The sequence below is a fragment of the Frankliniella occidentalis genome, unplaced genomic scaffold (genome assembly GCF_000697945.3).
Source record: "Frankliniella occidentalis isolate FOCC.00 unplaced genomic scaffold, Focc_3.1 Scaffold180, whole genome shotgun sequence".
Classification (NCBI taxonomy): domain Eukaryota; kingdom Metazoa; phylum Arthropoda; class Insecta; order Thysanoptera; family Thripidae; genus Frankliniella; species Frankliniella occidentalis.
In genome coordinates, this window is record NW_026267306.1 from 544,344 (window position 1) to 559,344 (window position 15,001).

The following is a 15,001-nucleotide window of genomic DNA, read 5'->3' on the forward strand; positions in this document are numbered from 1 at the left end:
CCTGAGGAGGGAACGACATCGGTTCCACTGACTTCCCTCTGGCTTAAAATCATTGTTTAGGTCCTAGGCTTTAAGTTGACTCCGAGTTTGGGCATCTCGGTCAAAAATCGTCCTTTGCAGGGCCTCCAGAAGGCCATGTTGCTCAGGAGCAACAAAACCATAAAGGGTTAATCATCATGTTAAATTTGGCGGGTCTACTTTTCTAATCTATGAAGTTGGGGGCCAGGCCAGGTTGGGCGTTTGCGGCGTTTGTGATAGAAAATGAGAACGGGAAAAATGTCCGGCAGAGCAGAGCAAAACTGTGTGCGCGGCAGGAGCAGCAGCAGCAGCGGCCGGTGGAAGCAGCAGCCCGAGCTCTACAGCTACCTCTGGCCTTCCGACACATCTGTCGCACGCGCCGGCTCGAGCTCGAAGCCCCTGGCTGCCGTCCGGGCGCGGCGCGGAGCGGCACAACAAGCTTCCGCCCTCCTTGATGTCGGCCAGGGGCTCCTGCCTGCCTGCCTTACCGCCGCATTCTCTGCTCATCGGGTTTCTCTCCACCACCCCCCCTCCTCTGGGCCGGTGCGCGCGCGCCGTCGTGCCATGTGGACGACGGCGGCGGTGGTGGCTCCGTATGCGTGATGGGCCTTGCTTGCTGCCCCGTTCACGAGGATGATGATGACGATGATCCGCGCGGAAAAATAAAACTAACACAAAAAATACTGTGGTTGCGTGAGATATATTTCCATCTGATATGTATTTGGCGTGGCGTATTTGGCGCGTGCGGCTGGCGACGGCGGCGGCGGCGCGGGGGGGAATGTGGAACGGCACCAGCAGCTCGGCGCACCTCAGGCCACGGCTAGCCGGTCCGGTCCGTACGTACGCACCGCGCCACCTTCGCCGTGTTACGTCGTCATGGTCGAGTCGCGTCCACCGACCGGCGTGCGGCATAGCTGCTGCTGCGGCAAGCTGGCTGGCTGGCTGGCTGCGCGCTGGTAAAAGTTTATGAAAAACAATATAAATAATGTAATGATGATGATGGTAAAATAAATAAAAATTGGCGGTCGTGACGTGGGTGGATGGCGCGGAGCCCGTGCAGACGGTGTGTGCCGTTTGGGCTGGAGGAGGAGGAGGAGTGCGTCTGGCGGAAGGGGGAGAGAGGCTCTTTGTCTTTCGTGTCAAAACTTCGACCACCCCGGAACGAAAAAAGGAGCAGGACCGAGCCGGGCAGCTCAGGGCCCGCTGCGCCCGCTGCTCCTGGCGAGCCGTAAGGCGTGGCGGGGTGGGCGGGGCGGCAGAGAGGAAGGGACTCACCGGAAGCCCTCTGCTTCGCTTCTTTTCGCTCATTGCGCTTTTCTTTTACCAATTTTTTTTTCTTTCCCCGTTCGCTTTTTCTTTCGCATGCTCTATCGCCGCCCTGCCGTCCATCTGCTTCCGATACGACGAGGACTCATTTTTTTGTCACTCCACTCCACCCACTCCTCCCTCACTTTCTGTGTAAGTTCAGATCTATGCGTCGATCAGACCCCGATTATCAAGGTGTCTGCTGCCCTCTCCACTCATTCACTCGCTCTCTCGCTCGCTGCTGCCGGAAGTAAAGCACGACGTGTGCATTTGTGTCCGGATGTGTGACCGTTCCGTGTGGCAGATGGGGATGCGGCGCCCCTGGCCCCGGCTAGCCCCGGCTAGCCCCGGCTGGAAGTGGAGAGTGCTCTTCTGGAAAAAGGTTATTACGGAAGAGGGGGTGGTGATCTGCTGCTGCGGCTCGTTCGCTCTTTCCCTGGACGACAGACGGACTGGCGGGCGGACGGACCTCTGGGATGGTTCTAAAATGAAGGGAGAAGGAAGGTTTTGATCGTCCGGTACGAGATAACAATCACCTTCTGCCGCCACTACCGAAATTGTGATGGAATGTGAGTCCTCCGGGTGTAGGCGTGTGTGCGTGCGCGGGCGCGCTACTGGGTGGATGGGTTTTAGAATATATAACGCCGTCTTAATTTGTAGTTTGTCGTCTTCTTATCAAGTGGAAAAAGCCCTACAACGTTGGCGCGGTGGCGGTGTAGGGAGGAGGGGACGGAAAAAATTTGTAAGTGACGCTTCCTAAAAGCGGGAGGGAGCGCGCGGGCCCGTAAGGCAGGTCCGCGTTTAGGCTGACGTGGCCGTCGTTGGCGACCCCAGGGAAAGGGGGGAAGGGGGGGGGGTGATCCGCCCCGCTGCGCGCGCTCGCCGATGGTGATCCCCCTGGAGGAGCATCATGAAGGGTCTCTCTCCGGACTAACGAGGCTCGGTATCACCGCGCGGTGCCGCACGCGTGAGCTGCCGTAGCTTCACTACCGTAGCTTCACTGCCACATAGCTTTACTCTGCCGTAGCTTCACTGCTATAGCTTCGCTGCCGTAGCTTCACTGTCATAGCTTCACTCTGCCATAGCTTCACTGCCTGCTTGAAGTTGAGCGGCACGACGTCGCGCCCCCCGGGGGACCTGGACGACGACGGCGCGGTGGTGTGGCGCGGCGGTATGCAGACAGACACATGCCGGTGCTGGGGGGGGGGGGGGGGGGGGGCGCCACTCCACCGACTGCAGAGAGAAGGCCCTTCGGAAGGAGAGAGAGAGAGAGAGGAAGGAAGGAGGTGGCGGGGGGACACTTCCGGTGACACAGGCGTGTGTGTGTGTGTGGTGCAGGAGGATGGGCGGAGGGGCCGTGTGCGTGCCCTGCAATGCGCGTGCGTAAATCACTTCTACAGCGTGATGGTGTGTGTGTGTGTGAGCGCGCTCGCGCGATTCTTTTGGCGTATGTGATTTTAATGAGAGCGCACGTGTTTTGTGAGACTGTTTGTGTGTCTGTGTGTGTGTTGTGCAGTTGTGCATGTGTGTTGGTTGCTTCGCGCCGCCATACCGACCGTGCGTTTCTAACAGCAGCGCGGCATGGGAAAACCAAGCTAAAGAGGGGGAGGGGCTGCGGGCTGCGCGGATGCAGTGCACACACACACACTGACACAGTCGCGCGCGCACACACACACTTACGGACTGTGAGTCCTTCATGCCGCCCGCAGCCGCCCGAGAGTATTTTCGCAGAGTGAGGCTTGTGCGTGACACTTGACGCCATCCCGTTTGCACAAGGCGAAGCCGCCGCCGCCGTCGCGTCGCCAACTGTGACGCCTGCGCGCAGCCTTGCGCCCTCTTTCTGCTCTGCGCGCTGCTCTCCTCCGCACCTCTCTTTCTCTCTCTCTCTTATCTCTCCATTCTCTCCTTTTGCTCCCCCCTTCATTCTCTCTCTCTCCTATGCCACACGCTGCCGTGCTAAACGGTTCGAATAGAGCAGGCGGGTGCGGTGGCAAGAGAGGGGATATAGTCCTGTGTGTGTGTATTCAATGCCGGCCTGCTGATCAGGAAGAGTGTGTGTGTGTGTGTCTCGTCCCTTCCGCTCCGGGCGCGGCGGTGCAGCTGCTCTCTGCCCCCGCCGATCAATAACCGATAAACTATTGGCTCTGGTTTGGGCGGGCGTGGGCGGGTGCGGCGGGCCTGGCCGGGCGGGCGGGTGCGCAGGCTAGGCTGGCGGGGCGGGGCGGGGTGCGGCGGGGGTGGAGTGCGGACTCTGCATTGTGACTCCAAACCAGTGCAGCAGCAGCGCGGCTGCTAAGGACTAAGGGATCTTGCTCCTGATTCCTGATGCATTGGGACGGTGAGGAGGCCCCACCTGAATCGATTTCCTTTTACTCTGGATGTGCGCGGTCTGTGTATGTGTGTGTGTCCGTGTGCCGCGCCGCGTTTGTGTAAGAGTGAGTGAGATTGCTTTCCTAAAGGCTCACGCTGCTGCTGCTCGACGCGTGCCCCTCTCGCGCGTTGGTGCTCTACGGCCGATTTATCGCCACGGCGTGTGAGATGGGAGGTGAAAAGAGAGAAGGAGGAACAGCCTGGAAATTTGAGCGACAAAAAAAAAGAATGTTTCCTTTTAAAGCCGAAACGCGGCGTCTTGCTGCGCTGCTGCTGTGGCGCTCCCCCCGGAAGGCTTTTCCCTCTTCCCCTTGCTGCCGTGCCCGCGCGGCCTGCGGCAGCAGCAGGGTAAGCAGATGCGGTAACCATAACACAAATTCCAGCCGATCTGTCATCCCATTTGGGGTGGAACCGGTGGAACGGGGGAAAGAGAGCAGCAGCCTCGTCGACGGCGCGGAGGTGTTTTTGTCGCGCGCCTGCCGCTGCTGCCGGCCTGCGCGACCCCAGGAGGGCGAGCGAGCAGCGCGGGGGCCAACGGGGGGCCCCGGAAGTGATTAATCAACTGATTAGAACTACACCAGAGCTGCGTGAAAAACCTAGAAAATTGAAGGAGTATTTGCATGCAGTGATCACTAGTCGTGTCGGTCGTGCAAATATGCATAGCATACGAGGTGTTGTTGGCGCGCGTCCCTTTTCAGGCGGAAATTGGAAAATAATAAAAGAGGGATGAATTGATTTTAGATGAAATTGGAATTGCCTTGCTGTCCTGCTTGCCCCGTTGCTGCGTAGTGCTTGAAAGCGCCTGCTTCATAACCAAAAACGGGGCACATGTTCCCCATCCCCGCGTCCCCTACCACCCCCGCATGCCCCCCGGGTGTCCCTCGGGGTGCACGCCCGGCAGCAGCAGCAGGGGTGCGGTGTCGCCTGGCGGCGGCAAGGAGAGATTTCACGTATACGGAAAGTCTAAATTGGGACTGCTGCTCTACTTAACCCGCGGCGACCCCGCCGGGGCTCCCCCTCCCCGTCTTTATCACCCCCTCCTCCCCCCAGGGGCACGTATGCACGCACGTGGCGCGCGGAGGAGGACCTGGTCGTCGTATTTCCGTATCCGTACAAAGTGGGGAGATTTATAAGTCTCCGCTTGTTACACTCCAGCAGCATCAACTCTCTTCCCCCCTGTTCGTTTTTTGAGGTATTCGGGGGTTAAAAACTCCCCGTTTCCGTGTTGGGTTTCGGCGGCGCGCGCCGCTCGCGCCCCGCGTCGTTCGTACTGCGCGCACTTTTTTACGCCCCATCGTCTGGCGGCGCGTGTTTTAAAAGAGCGAGGGGAGGCGGCCAGAGTTGTGCTTGTAAACATGTAAGCTTTGGAAAGGAGAGAGAGGGAGAGAGCGGAGGCAAACGAGACGTATTACCGGCGCTAGCGGGAAGGGGTGAAAAAAATGATGACTGGCGGCGTATGGAGGATCATTCGCAGTAAATCACGACGCCTTGTTATGGCTTTACCTCGACAGATTGTTAATTTTTTCCGTTTGTTTTTTTCTCTGTTGCAGCTGGGCTTTTTCACGTACTACTGGGTGGCTATGGGCGAGGTGAGCCCCTCAGGGCCGGTACCGATAGACAGCGTCTTCATCTACCGTCCCGACAAGAGACAAGAGATCTGGAGGTTTATTTTCTACATGGTGCTTCACGCAGGGTAAGTACGCTATCGTGCTCTCGGAGGAGGAGAAGGAGGACAAGCCAAGGCCAGGCGACGGAGCACACAACGGACCACGTGTATTTTTTTTATCCGCAAAATTGTCTGAGTGACGTAGATTTTTGTGTCGGCTAGTTGGTCGCGTGTCGCTTTCTGTCATTATTTTAATTACTTTTTTTCTACATCTTTATTTTGAGTGTTTTTTACAATTATTTTTTCGGACAAGCCATAGTCCGGTTTTGTGCTGCGTTGTGTGGTGTGTTCCGTTTGGCTTTTGCTTTTGTGTATTTGTAGTATAGAGTGGTGTCGATACGGCCGCGAAAACGCCTTGAGGCGCCTTTTTGAGCCGCCGCGGGCTCGGCGCAAAGTGATAAGGTTGGACCCGCGGAGGGGCCGGGGGTGTGCGCTGGGCGGCGCGGGGTGTGTCTGTGTGTGTGTGTGGCAGCCTGCAGCGACCGCTACGCACCCAGCACGCGGCCCGTGCGGCCCGGCCCCCTCGGCGGGGCCCCCGGCACCCCTCTGGGGCCCCGCGGCCCCGCCCTGACCAGGCCGGACCGGACCGGATCGGAGGTGTTGATGTGTGTGTGATGTCGTTGCAGGATGCCGGCCGCCGCGCTGCCCGCCGCGCTGTCCGCCCTGGGGGCGCTGCTCCTGCTGTCCGCCTGCGCCGTGGAGCGCGCCGAGGCCTGCTCCAGCCGGTCCACGCCCAAGCCGCGCCCGCCCGCGCCCACCCCCCGGCCCAACGTGACCTTCCACACGTACGCCTGCCCGCCCGCGTACGCGGCCTGGTACTGCCTCAACGGGGCCACCTGCTTCACCGTCAAGATCGCCGAGTCGCTCATGTACTCGTGCGAGTGCTCGGACGGCTACATGGGCAACCGGTGCGAGTTCAAGGACCTGGACGGGTCGTACCTGCCCGTGCGGCAGCGCGTCGTCCTGGAGCGCGCCAGCATCGCGTCGGGCGCCAGCATCGCCGTCATCCTCGTCGTCGTCGTGTGCATGGCCGCCTACGTGCACTGTCAGAGGAGAAACGGACGGGGCATCAAGTCGCCGCCGCCCTCGCCGCCGCCCTGCCTTCCCTGCCGCGCGCCCCCCAGCCGGCCGCCTCCGGGCCCCGGCCGGCCTGTCGCCGCCCCCCTCAGCCGGCCGCCCCCGCCCCCGGGCCCCTACGTCCTGGACAGGGATTGGCCCTGGCGTGCGCCCATCGTCGTGCCCGTGGTGGCGCTCCACAGGCCGTGCCGGACGGCCCCCGCGCCGCCTGGCGCGCCGCCCCCGAGGCCGCCGCCGCCGCTGTGTCCGCCCCCGACATGCGCGCCACTCGTGTGCACGGGGCCGGTCAGGCACCCCGTCAGGCAGCAGTGCTAGTGCAGAGCTGGTGGGCGCCGCCATATGGACTCGAGTGCGAGCGCCCCCAGAGAAAGACTGCCCGTTCAACAGTGTACAGTTCAAAGTTAAAAGAGTGTATAGTGTAATTATGTAAAGGACAGCTGTGCTGAATGTATATAGGAATGCCGTGTACATAAGATGTATGTATGTATGTGCCCGGCCCGGGGAGCGCGTCCGCCTCAGTCTTTCCTCTCTATCTCTCTATTTATTGTAATTTATATCGAGCCGGGCGCGCGCTCCGCGGCAACCAAACTTGTTTTAAGTTTATTTATTTTGCTATGAAGTTCCTAACGATGTCAATCGACCCCGCGACCGTCTCCAACAAATGTGATATTGTTTTAAGGCTCGACTGCGCGGGGGTTCCAGGATTGGCAGCACGATGGCTATATAAACATTCGTTGTAGCGAATCTGTTACGGGTTCGTCAACGATATATTTTATTTAAAAAGTTAAAAGCGAATTTGGAGTACAGAGAAAAGAAAGCACATCACTATTTAAAATGCTGCTTTTGCACGAGTTAAACGAGCAAACAAAATATGAAATACTAAATACTTGACTCGTTGTGCAATACTCGCATAATGTCGCGAAAAGAAAAGACTCTATAAACATGCTTTGTAATAGTCATTTAAATACCAAATAATGATAGCAGTGTAGTTTTAAGCTGTATGCCACGCCACCGTGTGCTACAATAGCGAGAAACGAATATTGATTACTGGTGCTCATTTTGATATGAATATGAATGGAAAGCTAACATTTGGCCGGGCCCCGCCTGCTCACTAGTCAGCAGCGTCCGAGCGTACGTACCTACTAGGATTTGTAAATTTTTGACTTTGTTGCCGTCCAACACATACACCCCAGTGTTATGATTTTTTTTTATAAAGAGAAAATGATTTTGATCCAATGACGCATTTTTTTACCATGTTTTTGTGTTGATTTGTTTTAAACCTGTAGACATGTAAATTTGTTTGTATAATTTGCTACAAATTCATTTGTGTGAAGGAAGAAAGTTTTTTTTATATTCATGTTTTATCATTAACATTGTATACCATCCACTTCCTCAACTTTCATCGAATGTATTATAATTTATTTTTTTACTTTTATTATGACTGATGTAGGGGTGTGTGTTTTAGACGGCGTTATCTGTTCGTGCGGTGGTTCAGTGTGCGAATCACTCGGTTGCTCACTTGCCTGTGTTTCTGTCATGTTTATGAATGTCTGTCCATAGTTTAAATTTAGAGAGAGAGAAAGAGAGAAATGTCCAACAAATGAGAGATATTTATGTATATCAGATGCAGATAAACAAAATTCATTTCTGTCTTTAGAAATAAATATGTTAGTACATAAAATGAACTTCGGTTGTTTTCATTTGCCTGCGAGAGTAGAAACAGTGTGATGCCCCTTTGGTTCCTAGAATTGACGGCATTTATGCTAAGGCTTCATGAATGCCGTGTGTGTGTATGTGTGTGTGTGTGTTCGTAGTTGGTGCATGCAGATACAGTAGCAGTACAGAGGGGGGCCGTGGGCCGTGCCGTAGTGACAATACCTAGCGAGACCACCCGGCCTTCCCCGCCCTTGCCCTGGTCTATGGGCTGTCATTTGGAGTGCGCGCAGTGAAACTGGAATAGCCTGCGTTGTTCTCGAAAAGAAATCCCCGCACTTCAGCGTAAATGTATTTGAGGTTGCATGATGTTACATAGTTGTCTCACACTTGAAGTGTATTACCACTCTGTTGCACACTTGTGACGACAGTCGGGTCCGAGGCCTCCCCTCTGCCCCGCGCCGTCGTCCAGTCCGGTCGCTTCCCCCCCAAATCGCGTGGCGTGGCGGGGCGGGGCGCAGACTCCTGTGACATATTTCATGCGGCGGCTCGTTCCGCTCCGCCCCTAGATGGCCCGACGGCCGGGGACTGGTTGCCGTACTGGCTGTACACGCCGCCGTGCCGCGCCGTGGCGACGGGGGGCCCCGCCGGGGCCTCTACCGGGGCCTACCGGGGCCCACCGGGGCCGGCCGGGGTGGTGGCGCGCGGGGGCTCCGGCAGCTCCTCGGCAGGCCCGTTTTGAAACATTTCGGGGGGCTTCTAAATCACGCTAATTAGATACCTTTGGGGTGTCGTCGGCAGCGGGGCGGGGCGTGGCGGGCGGTGGCCTGCACAGCGTCTTACTCATTCAACTTTTATTTTTATTTTTTTGTGTCGCTGGTCCCCTCCCCGTTTGTCCCCTGCTTTGCCTCCCCCATCTCTCTTTTCCTCCGCCTCCTTTTCCACGGCAGACTGAGAGTATGTAGTGGGCAGAGGGAGTGGCGTTCATAATGAAAGGGTTGACACTGAGACTGATGAGGTAGGGTACCGCGGCGAGGGGGGCAGCGGGGCAGGGGGGGGGGCAGTGCTGCACTGTCCGCACATAATTGCCGTCTATGTATTTATGTATGCGCGGATCCCAGCCCGCGCGTCCCGCCGCGCCACGCCACGCCCTGGCCAGCGACATTGGCTTCCCACGGGTTGAGCTGTGTGCGGTCCGTGGCGGGGCGAGGCGGGGGACAGGGCGGGCCCCGCACACGGGCTGACCAGGACCCAGTGCAAGAGCGGGGCGGAGCGGCGGGGCCGGTGTACGGCGTCGAGCGCCCACACTCGCCGCCCCCCTCCGCCCCACCCCGCCCCGCCTCGCCGCGCCTTTTTGTACGGCCGTATGCACCGCAAGGAGCCCCCGCCCCGCCCCGCGACCAGCGTCCCCGGGGGGTCCGTGCGGGGTGTTGTGCTCGGCGCTCCTCTCGAGGTTGCTGCTCGGCGCCGGTCCCGCGTGTGTCGACTTTGTTAAAGATCCAAGTAACCGCGAAAGCTGTAAAAAGGGATATTGTTAACTTGTTTCATCAACAAAATGGGATTCGTCAGCTAATAGTAAAAAAAAAAAAACATTTCTCTGATTATTTGTTTTTTGAGAACTTTTAGGGTTAATACTTGTCTCTTTCGTGAATTCTCTAAAGTTTGTCCATAATATTGCCCAACCATTTGACAACTCTGGTACAAAATTGAGGACGTTAGCAGTGTAGCCCTGTCCCGCGGCAGCTTGTAGCGCCACGCGGCGCCCTTCCTTGTTTACTCTGTCACCCGGGCACACCCGGGCCGCCCGGTGGGTGAGGGCCCTGCCGGCCCGGCCCTGCCCGGGGACCTGCCCCTCCTCCTCCCCCCGGTCGTCAAATCTACGATTGACTGTATTGATTGGGCTGAGCTCCCCGTGACACCGGCCCTGGCAGCGGGACGCGCTCGCCCCTTTCTCTCCCAGCTGCAGCAGCAGAGGGCAGATACCGGAAAGACTTAGAAAAGGAAAAGGGGAGCTTCACGCACTCGGTTGTGTATTTGAAAGGTTATATTGCGCCCACGGGATTTTTGCTGTGGCCATACCCCTTTCCCCTTCCCACCTGGGCGTGAGCGAGCGTCTCCGACTCTGTCTCCCGACGACTGTGCGTGTGAGACGTTTGACTCTGAAGCCATTGTGTGAGACTGGTGTCTCTTCTCCCGGGGGCAGCAGCAGCGGCGGCACGGCGGCGGCGGCGTCCGGCCCCCCCTCCGCCGCTCGTTTTTTATATGAATTTGATTCTTTGTGTTGGAAGACCTGCTCCCGAAGTTGGCATGTGTTTGGTATGCAGGAGGATTGAACCTTGGTGACACCGCCGCCCGCTGCAGGAGACTTTGACGCCGGGGCCCCGGGTGCCCCGGGTGGCCCCTCCGCCGGGTGCGCACGCCAGTCAGTCCAATCAAGAACTCTGTCTGCAAGTCACCCCGCGGCGTGGCCTGGCGTGGAGCGGCGTGCAGCCGGCGGTGTGGACACATTCCCTTGCCGGCCAAAGAGCTCGTCGTATAGGGGAAAGAAAGAAGGAAAGAAAAACTTGGCTTTATCGTATGCTCAGTCAGTATAGTGAGACGCGAGGCGCTGCAGCAGTCGGACGCTACACATACGAAAAGAGAGTGAGAGAGCAGAGGGAAAAGAGGAAGAGGAGGATTTCTGTCTCGCCGCACCGCACCGCACCTCGCGGCCTCGAGAGTCAACCTGTCCAGGCTCCATATGAGCCCCATGCCCCGGCCGGAGCCCATTAGTATGTATAAGTGCGGTGCAGTGTGTGTGTGTGCTGCTCCGGGCGACTCCGGGCTCAGCTCGGTCCCCCCGCGGGTCCAGGAGCAAGCAGCTCAGGATGATTATATTTTATTCCAACGCTGGGGCTCTCTGGGCTGGGCTGGGTCGGCCTAGCGGGTCTGGTGCTCCGGACAGGGGGGGCACAGTAGTTGGGGACTGGGTTTCAAAACGGCGACAATTTTCCCCCCATTTTTATTTTTTAAGGGCGATTTTTAAAATTGGTGGTTTAATTCTTATACGTGGTACTACAGATTTAAAAACCACAATCACCCTTACGTATCATTCAGAAAGTACGGCCGTCATGCAATTCGCATGCCATACTGCAAAGTTCCTGTGCCAGCTCACATAGCACCTGGGAGGTAGGCAAATTATTGCCTGCAGCGCATGTGTGTACTGCGGGGTGGCCTACCCCGAGTTTCGCAGGCGCCGAGCTCCCGTAATTTTGCTCGCTTGTCCCCCCGCCCCGTCGCATTTGCGGTTATACTACGCCGTGCGGCGTGCGTGCGGGTTGCCTATCGTCCTATACCACGGCGCTTCGTGGCCGGCCCAGCGGGTATAGGCAACCCGGCCTCAGCCACCCTGCTCGCGGAACTGGGACACTACAGAGGGGCAGGGGCGGGCGGGTGATGGTGTGGCAGGCGGTGGCGCCGCTCCCTCTCATCCCTCAAGGACACTTTCTTGTCCTTTGACTCGCTCGGCGCCGCCTGCTTTCATCGCGGCGCCTCTGCCAGCGTGTACTAAGGCCCGCTGGCTGCGGCGGGGCTGGGCTATAGAGACACAGTTCGCCGCAGCCGAACCACCTGCCACTGGTTACTGGACCCGAAGACTTATTATCGGGAACAAATTCACCGCCACCGTGTGCGAGCGGGGCGAGGGGTCACGGGTCACCTAAAGAGAGGCAGAGCACACAGAGTGAGAGAGAGATATATCAGCTCTTTCGTCTCTCTCTCTCTCTCTCTCTCTCTCTCCCTCCCTGGTCCACCACCGGCTGCCTGACACCATCACCGCCACCGCCGGTTGGTCAGGGCGGGTCTCTCTTCCTTGTGGTGGGGCACGGCACTCGCAAAGCCGCATGGGATGGGTAGTATCCTACATACGAAGGCAAGAGTTGCCGTCGCGGAGAGGGACCTGCTGGTGATGAGTGCGACGTCGTGGGAAAGGGCTCTACGTCGTCCAGGGCACCGCGCGCGCGCGCAAAGTCCGCGCCGACTCACTGCTCATACGACACACACTCACACACATACACGACACACACACACTCACACTCACCCGATGCGGTTTACCCGCGCGGCCCGCCGTCTCGCCGTGTCGTGTTTTCTCTTCCTGGCGGAAATATGAATTAGAGACCCCGGCTCGGCTCGCCTCTCCGCCGCCTTGTGTGTGGGACGGGATGATGCACTTTGAGGTTTTGGGGTTTGAGGCGGCCGGGGCCAGGCCGGGCCGGCTCGGGACGGGCTGTGTGGTCCCTCCTGGGGGCCGAGCGCCGAGCGTGTGCGCGCTGCTTTGGTCCGGTCAAACCAAAGGCGCATGCGCATCGCGTCCAGCGCAGAGCCGGGGTGGTCTTCTTGGTCTGTGCTGCAAGCCCATCTGCTTTGCTTTGTATTTTAAATTATTTCCCCTCTCTTGTTTTCTCCCTCATCGCGTTAGGGGGGGGGGGACTCGGCACTTTGCCGATTGGCAACGACGTCGCTCGTTTAAAACCGATGGTGGGGTTCGGGTAGAAAAGGGTCATGAGTCGTCGAGCTCGCGGGTGCGCTCGGACCCGCGGGTGCGTCTCGGAGCGCAGAGCAGAGCGCAGAGTCTACAGTGAGAAACGCGACGCGCCCGATGGACTCGTTCCCATTGTCAGAGTAAAGCGGGGAAATGGACGCGACGCGACTCCCCCCTCCTCCTCAACCCCACTACTGTTGTGTGCCCCCCGGGCCCCGGGCCGCCCCGTCCAAATAAGCTGAAACGGTGACAAACGGGCGTAGCCGGAGTAGTAGAGGGAGGGGGGCCAAGTCGAGCCACCGCCGCCGCCGCGCCGGCTAACCCGAGCCCCGAGCCGTCTCCGTGTCACCGTAGTACCACAACCGTTTATCGACAAGGCATATTTTATTTATTGTACTACTCTGCTTCGGCCGCGGCGCGGAGGTCCGGCGCGCGAGGTGTGGGGCTGTATGCCGGCGGGGTCGGCGGCGGCGCCGGGGCCTGCCGTGGTGAACACTGGTAATCTGACAGGCAAGGCCTGCCATGGTCAGTGTCCCCACCGCCGCGCCGGGCACCGCCGGGGCAAGTGGGCAGCCGTCTTGGCGCCGCCGGCCGGGCGGGGCAGGGCCGGGCAGGGCCGGTCGATACGACCCCCGCTTGTAACTCCTTGAGGGTCGGTAGGTGTAAGTGCCGCCCCCCGCCGCCCCCACTCGCCCCTCCGGATGACGCCACCCCGCCGCCGGTCCGGTTCGGGCCGGTTATCCGCCGGCCGGGTCCGCGTTAGATTGCGATAGCGGGTCCGGGAGATAAGGGTAGGTTGGTTGGGGGAGGTACCCGGGGCCGGGCCGGGCCGACCTCGGGGGATGGGGTAGGCAACCGGACGGGGACGGCAACGGAGCGGCGCAGCGCAGCGCAGCCCCGCGCTCCCGACGCCGGCCCGCCTGGAGGTCAACGCCGTCCTCGGGGTAGTAGGTGCTGTAGAGAGGGGGGCATTGGCGGGTGGGCTTAGTTAGGCCTCTGCAGAGGAACGTAACTGTCAAGGAAGCGCACGAGAGTTACGGCGGTGGTGCGCGGGGGGCGTTTAACTGCAGCAGCAGCAGCGCATAGGCCGCCGCGGGAAATAGGTCGCGGGGGCCCGGGGGTGCCATCCTGGACATGCAACGGCCAGGAAGGGCGTAACTGCTGCCGCTGCTGCAGGTCGGCGGCGCCACGGCTGCGCCGATTATGGCAGCGGTGCACGTCACTGGGGCGGGGCAGGGCGGGGCGGGGCGCGTTGGCGACGACCTCAAGAAGCTTGGCGTCGCGGCGGCGGCGCCGCTGGCACACCCTCTCTGGCGTCGGATCACCGATCGCCCCCCCACCCCACCCCACCCCGTACGCCTCACCACCCCTCTGCTGGGAGCCGCCGGGGCCGGGCTGGACTGACCGCGGCAACCCCGCTCTATGCACTGCCTGAGCCGACCGCAACCGCAGCAGCAGGGGAGGGATGTGCCCCACGGGCGGGGCGGGGCGGGGCGGGCCGGCGGGCCCCTCTAGCGGCATCTAGCAAAGCTATATAGATCCGTGCCGCTGACCATCTCCATTACAAGAGCCCCCGTCCGTCCTCGTGTGGTGCTGGGTCGAGGGGGGGGGGGGGGCGAGGAGTTACGTCACTGTTAACGAGCGGGTCACCATACGAGTAGGACAAAGTTAACTGACGTGTCTTGTGTTTTTTTTTGTTTTTTTTCAAAGATAAAATCTCTCGTGAACTATATTGTACCACTTCAGGAACGCGGAAATACTAACGAAAACGTGTAACTGCTGTCGCCGTGGCCGCACAATATCCGCTGCTTCCGGGCGCCGCTACAAAATACTATATTCGTTGTAGTAGAGCGTGTTTCGTATGGCGTGGGCCGCGTGACGCGGGGGTGCTGGTGCTGTTAGTCAGTGGCGCTGGTGGTTTCGCGACAAAAGTCGTTGAACTTTTCCCCCACCCTTTCCTGTCCACATCGTGCTACGTTGCCCCTTCACCCCCACCCCCTCTCCACTTCCTTTCTCCCCCCCCCCTCATTTTCCCCACCTCTTCATAAGAAAAAGTGCGGAGAGCGTGTGGTAGAGGAGGGGGTTAGCAAGGGGAAGAAATGTATAATGCACATGGCCCATATTGCGATGCATATTCGTTTTTATTTTCCTACATATTTTCTCCCACTTTATACTTTGTATTCTTCATCACGGAGAGAAGAGAGAAAATAATAAAAACGAACCTAAATACGCAGTGAGTTTCTTATTCTTAATTGTCGTAATTACATGTATTTTGCGTGGCCGCGCGCGCGCAATTGTTTGACCAATAACGACGATGGTTTGTCGACTGACCTTGAGTGTGCCGTTGAGCCGTGTCTTCGCGGCGTTTCACACGGCCGGGGCGGGGCGAGGGC

At 58.9% G+C, this 15,001-nt stretch overlaps 1 protein-coding gene across 2 annotated transcripts in view; it reads left to right on the forward strand.

The window, feature by feature from the left end:
• LOC113207619 (uncharacterized) overlaps positions 1–15,001 on the forward strand; it is a 202,979-nt gene that overhangs the window by 174,513 nt on the left and 13,465 nt on the right. Inside the window, exons 7-8 of one of the 2 annotated variants that reach the window (XM_026424250.2) lie at positions 5,244–5,386; positions 5,986–8,121. In XM_026424250.2, coding sequence (XP_026280035.2) covers positions 5,244–5,386; positions 5,986–6,751 — 909 coding nt within the window. In that variant the 3' untranslated portion in view covers positions 6,752–8,121. Of the gene's footprint in view, positions 1–5,243; positions 5,387–5,985; positions 8,122–15,001 lie in introns of those variants that run through there. The other variant, XM_026424251.2, reaches the window with a different exon arrangement.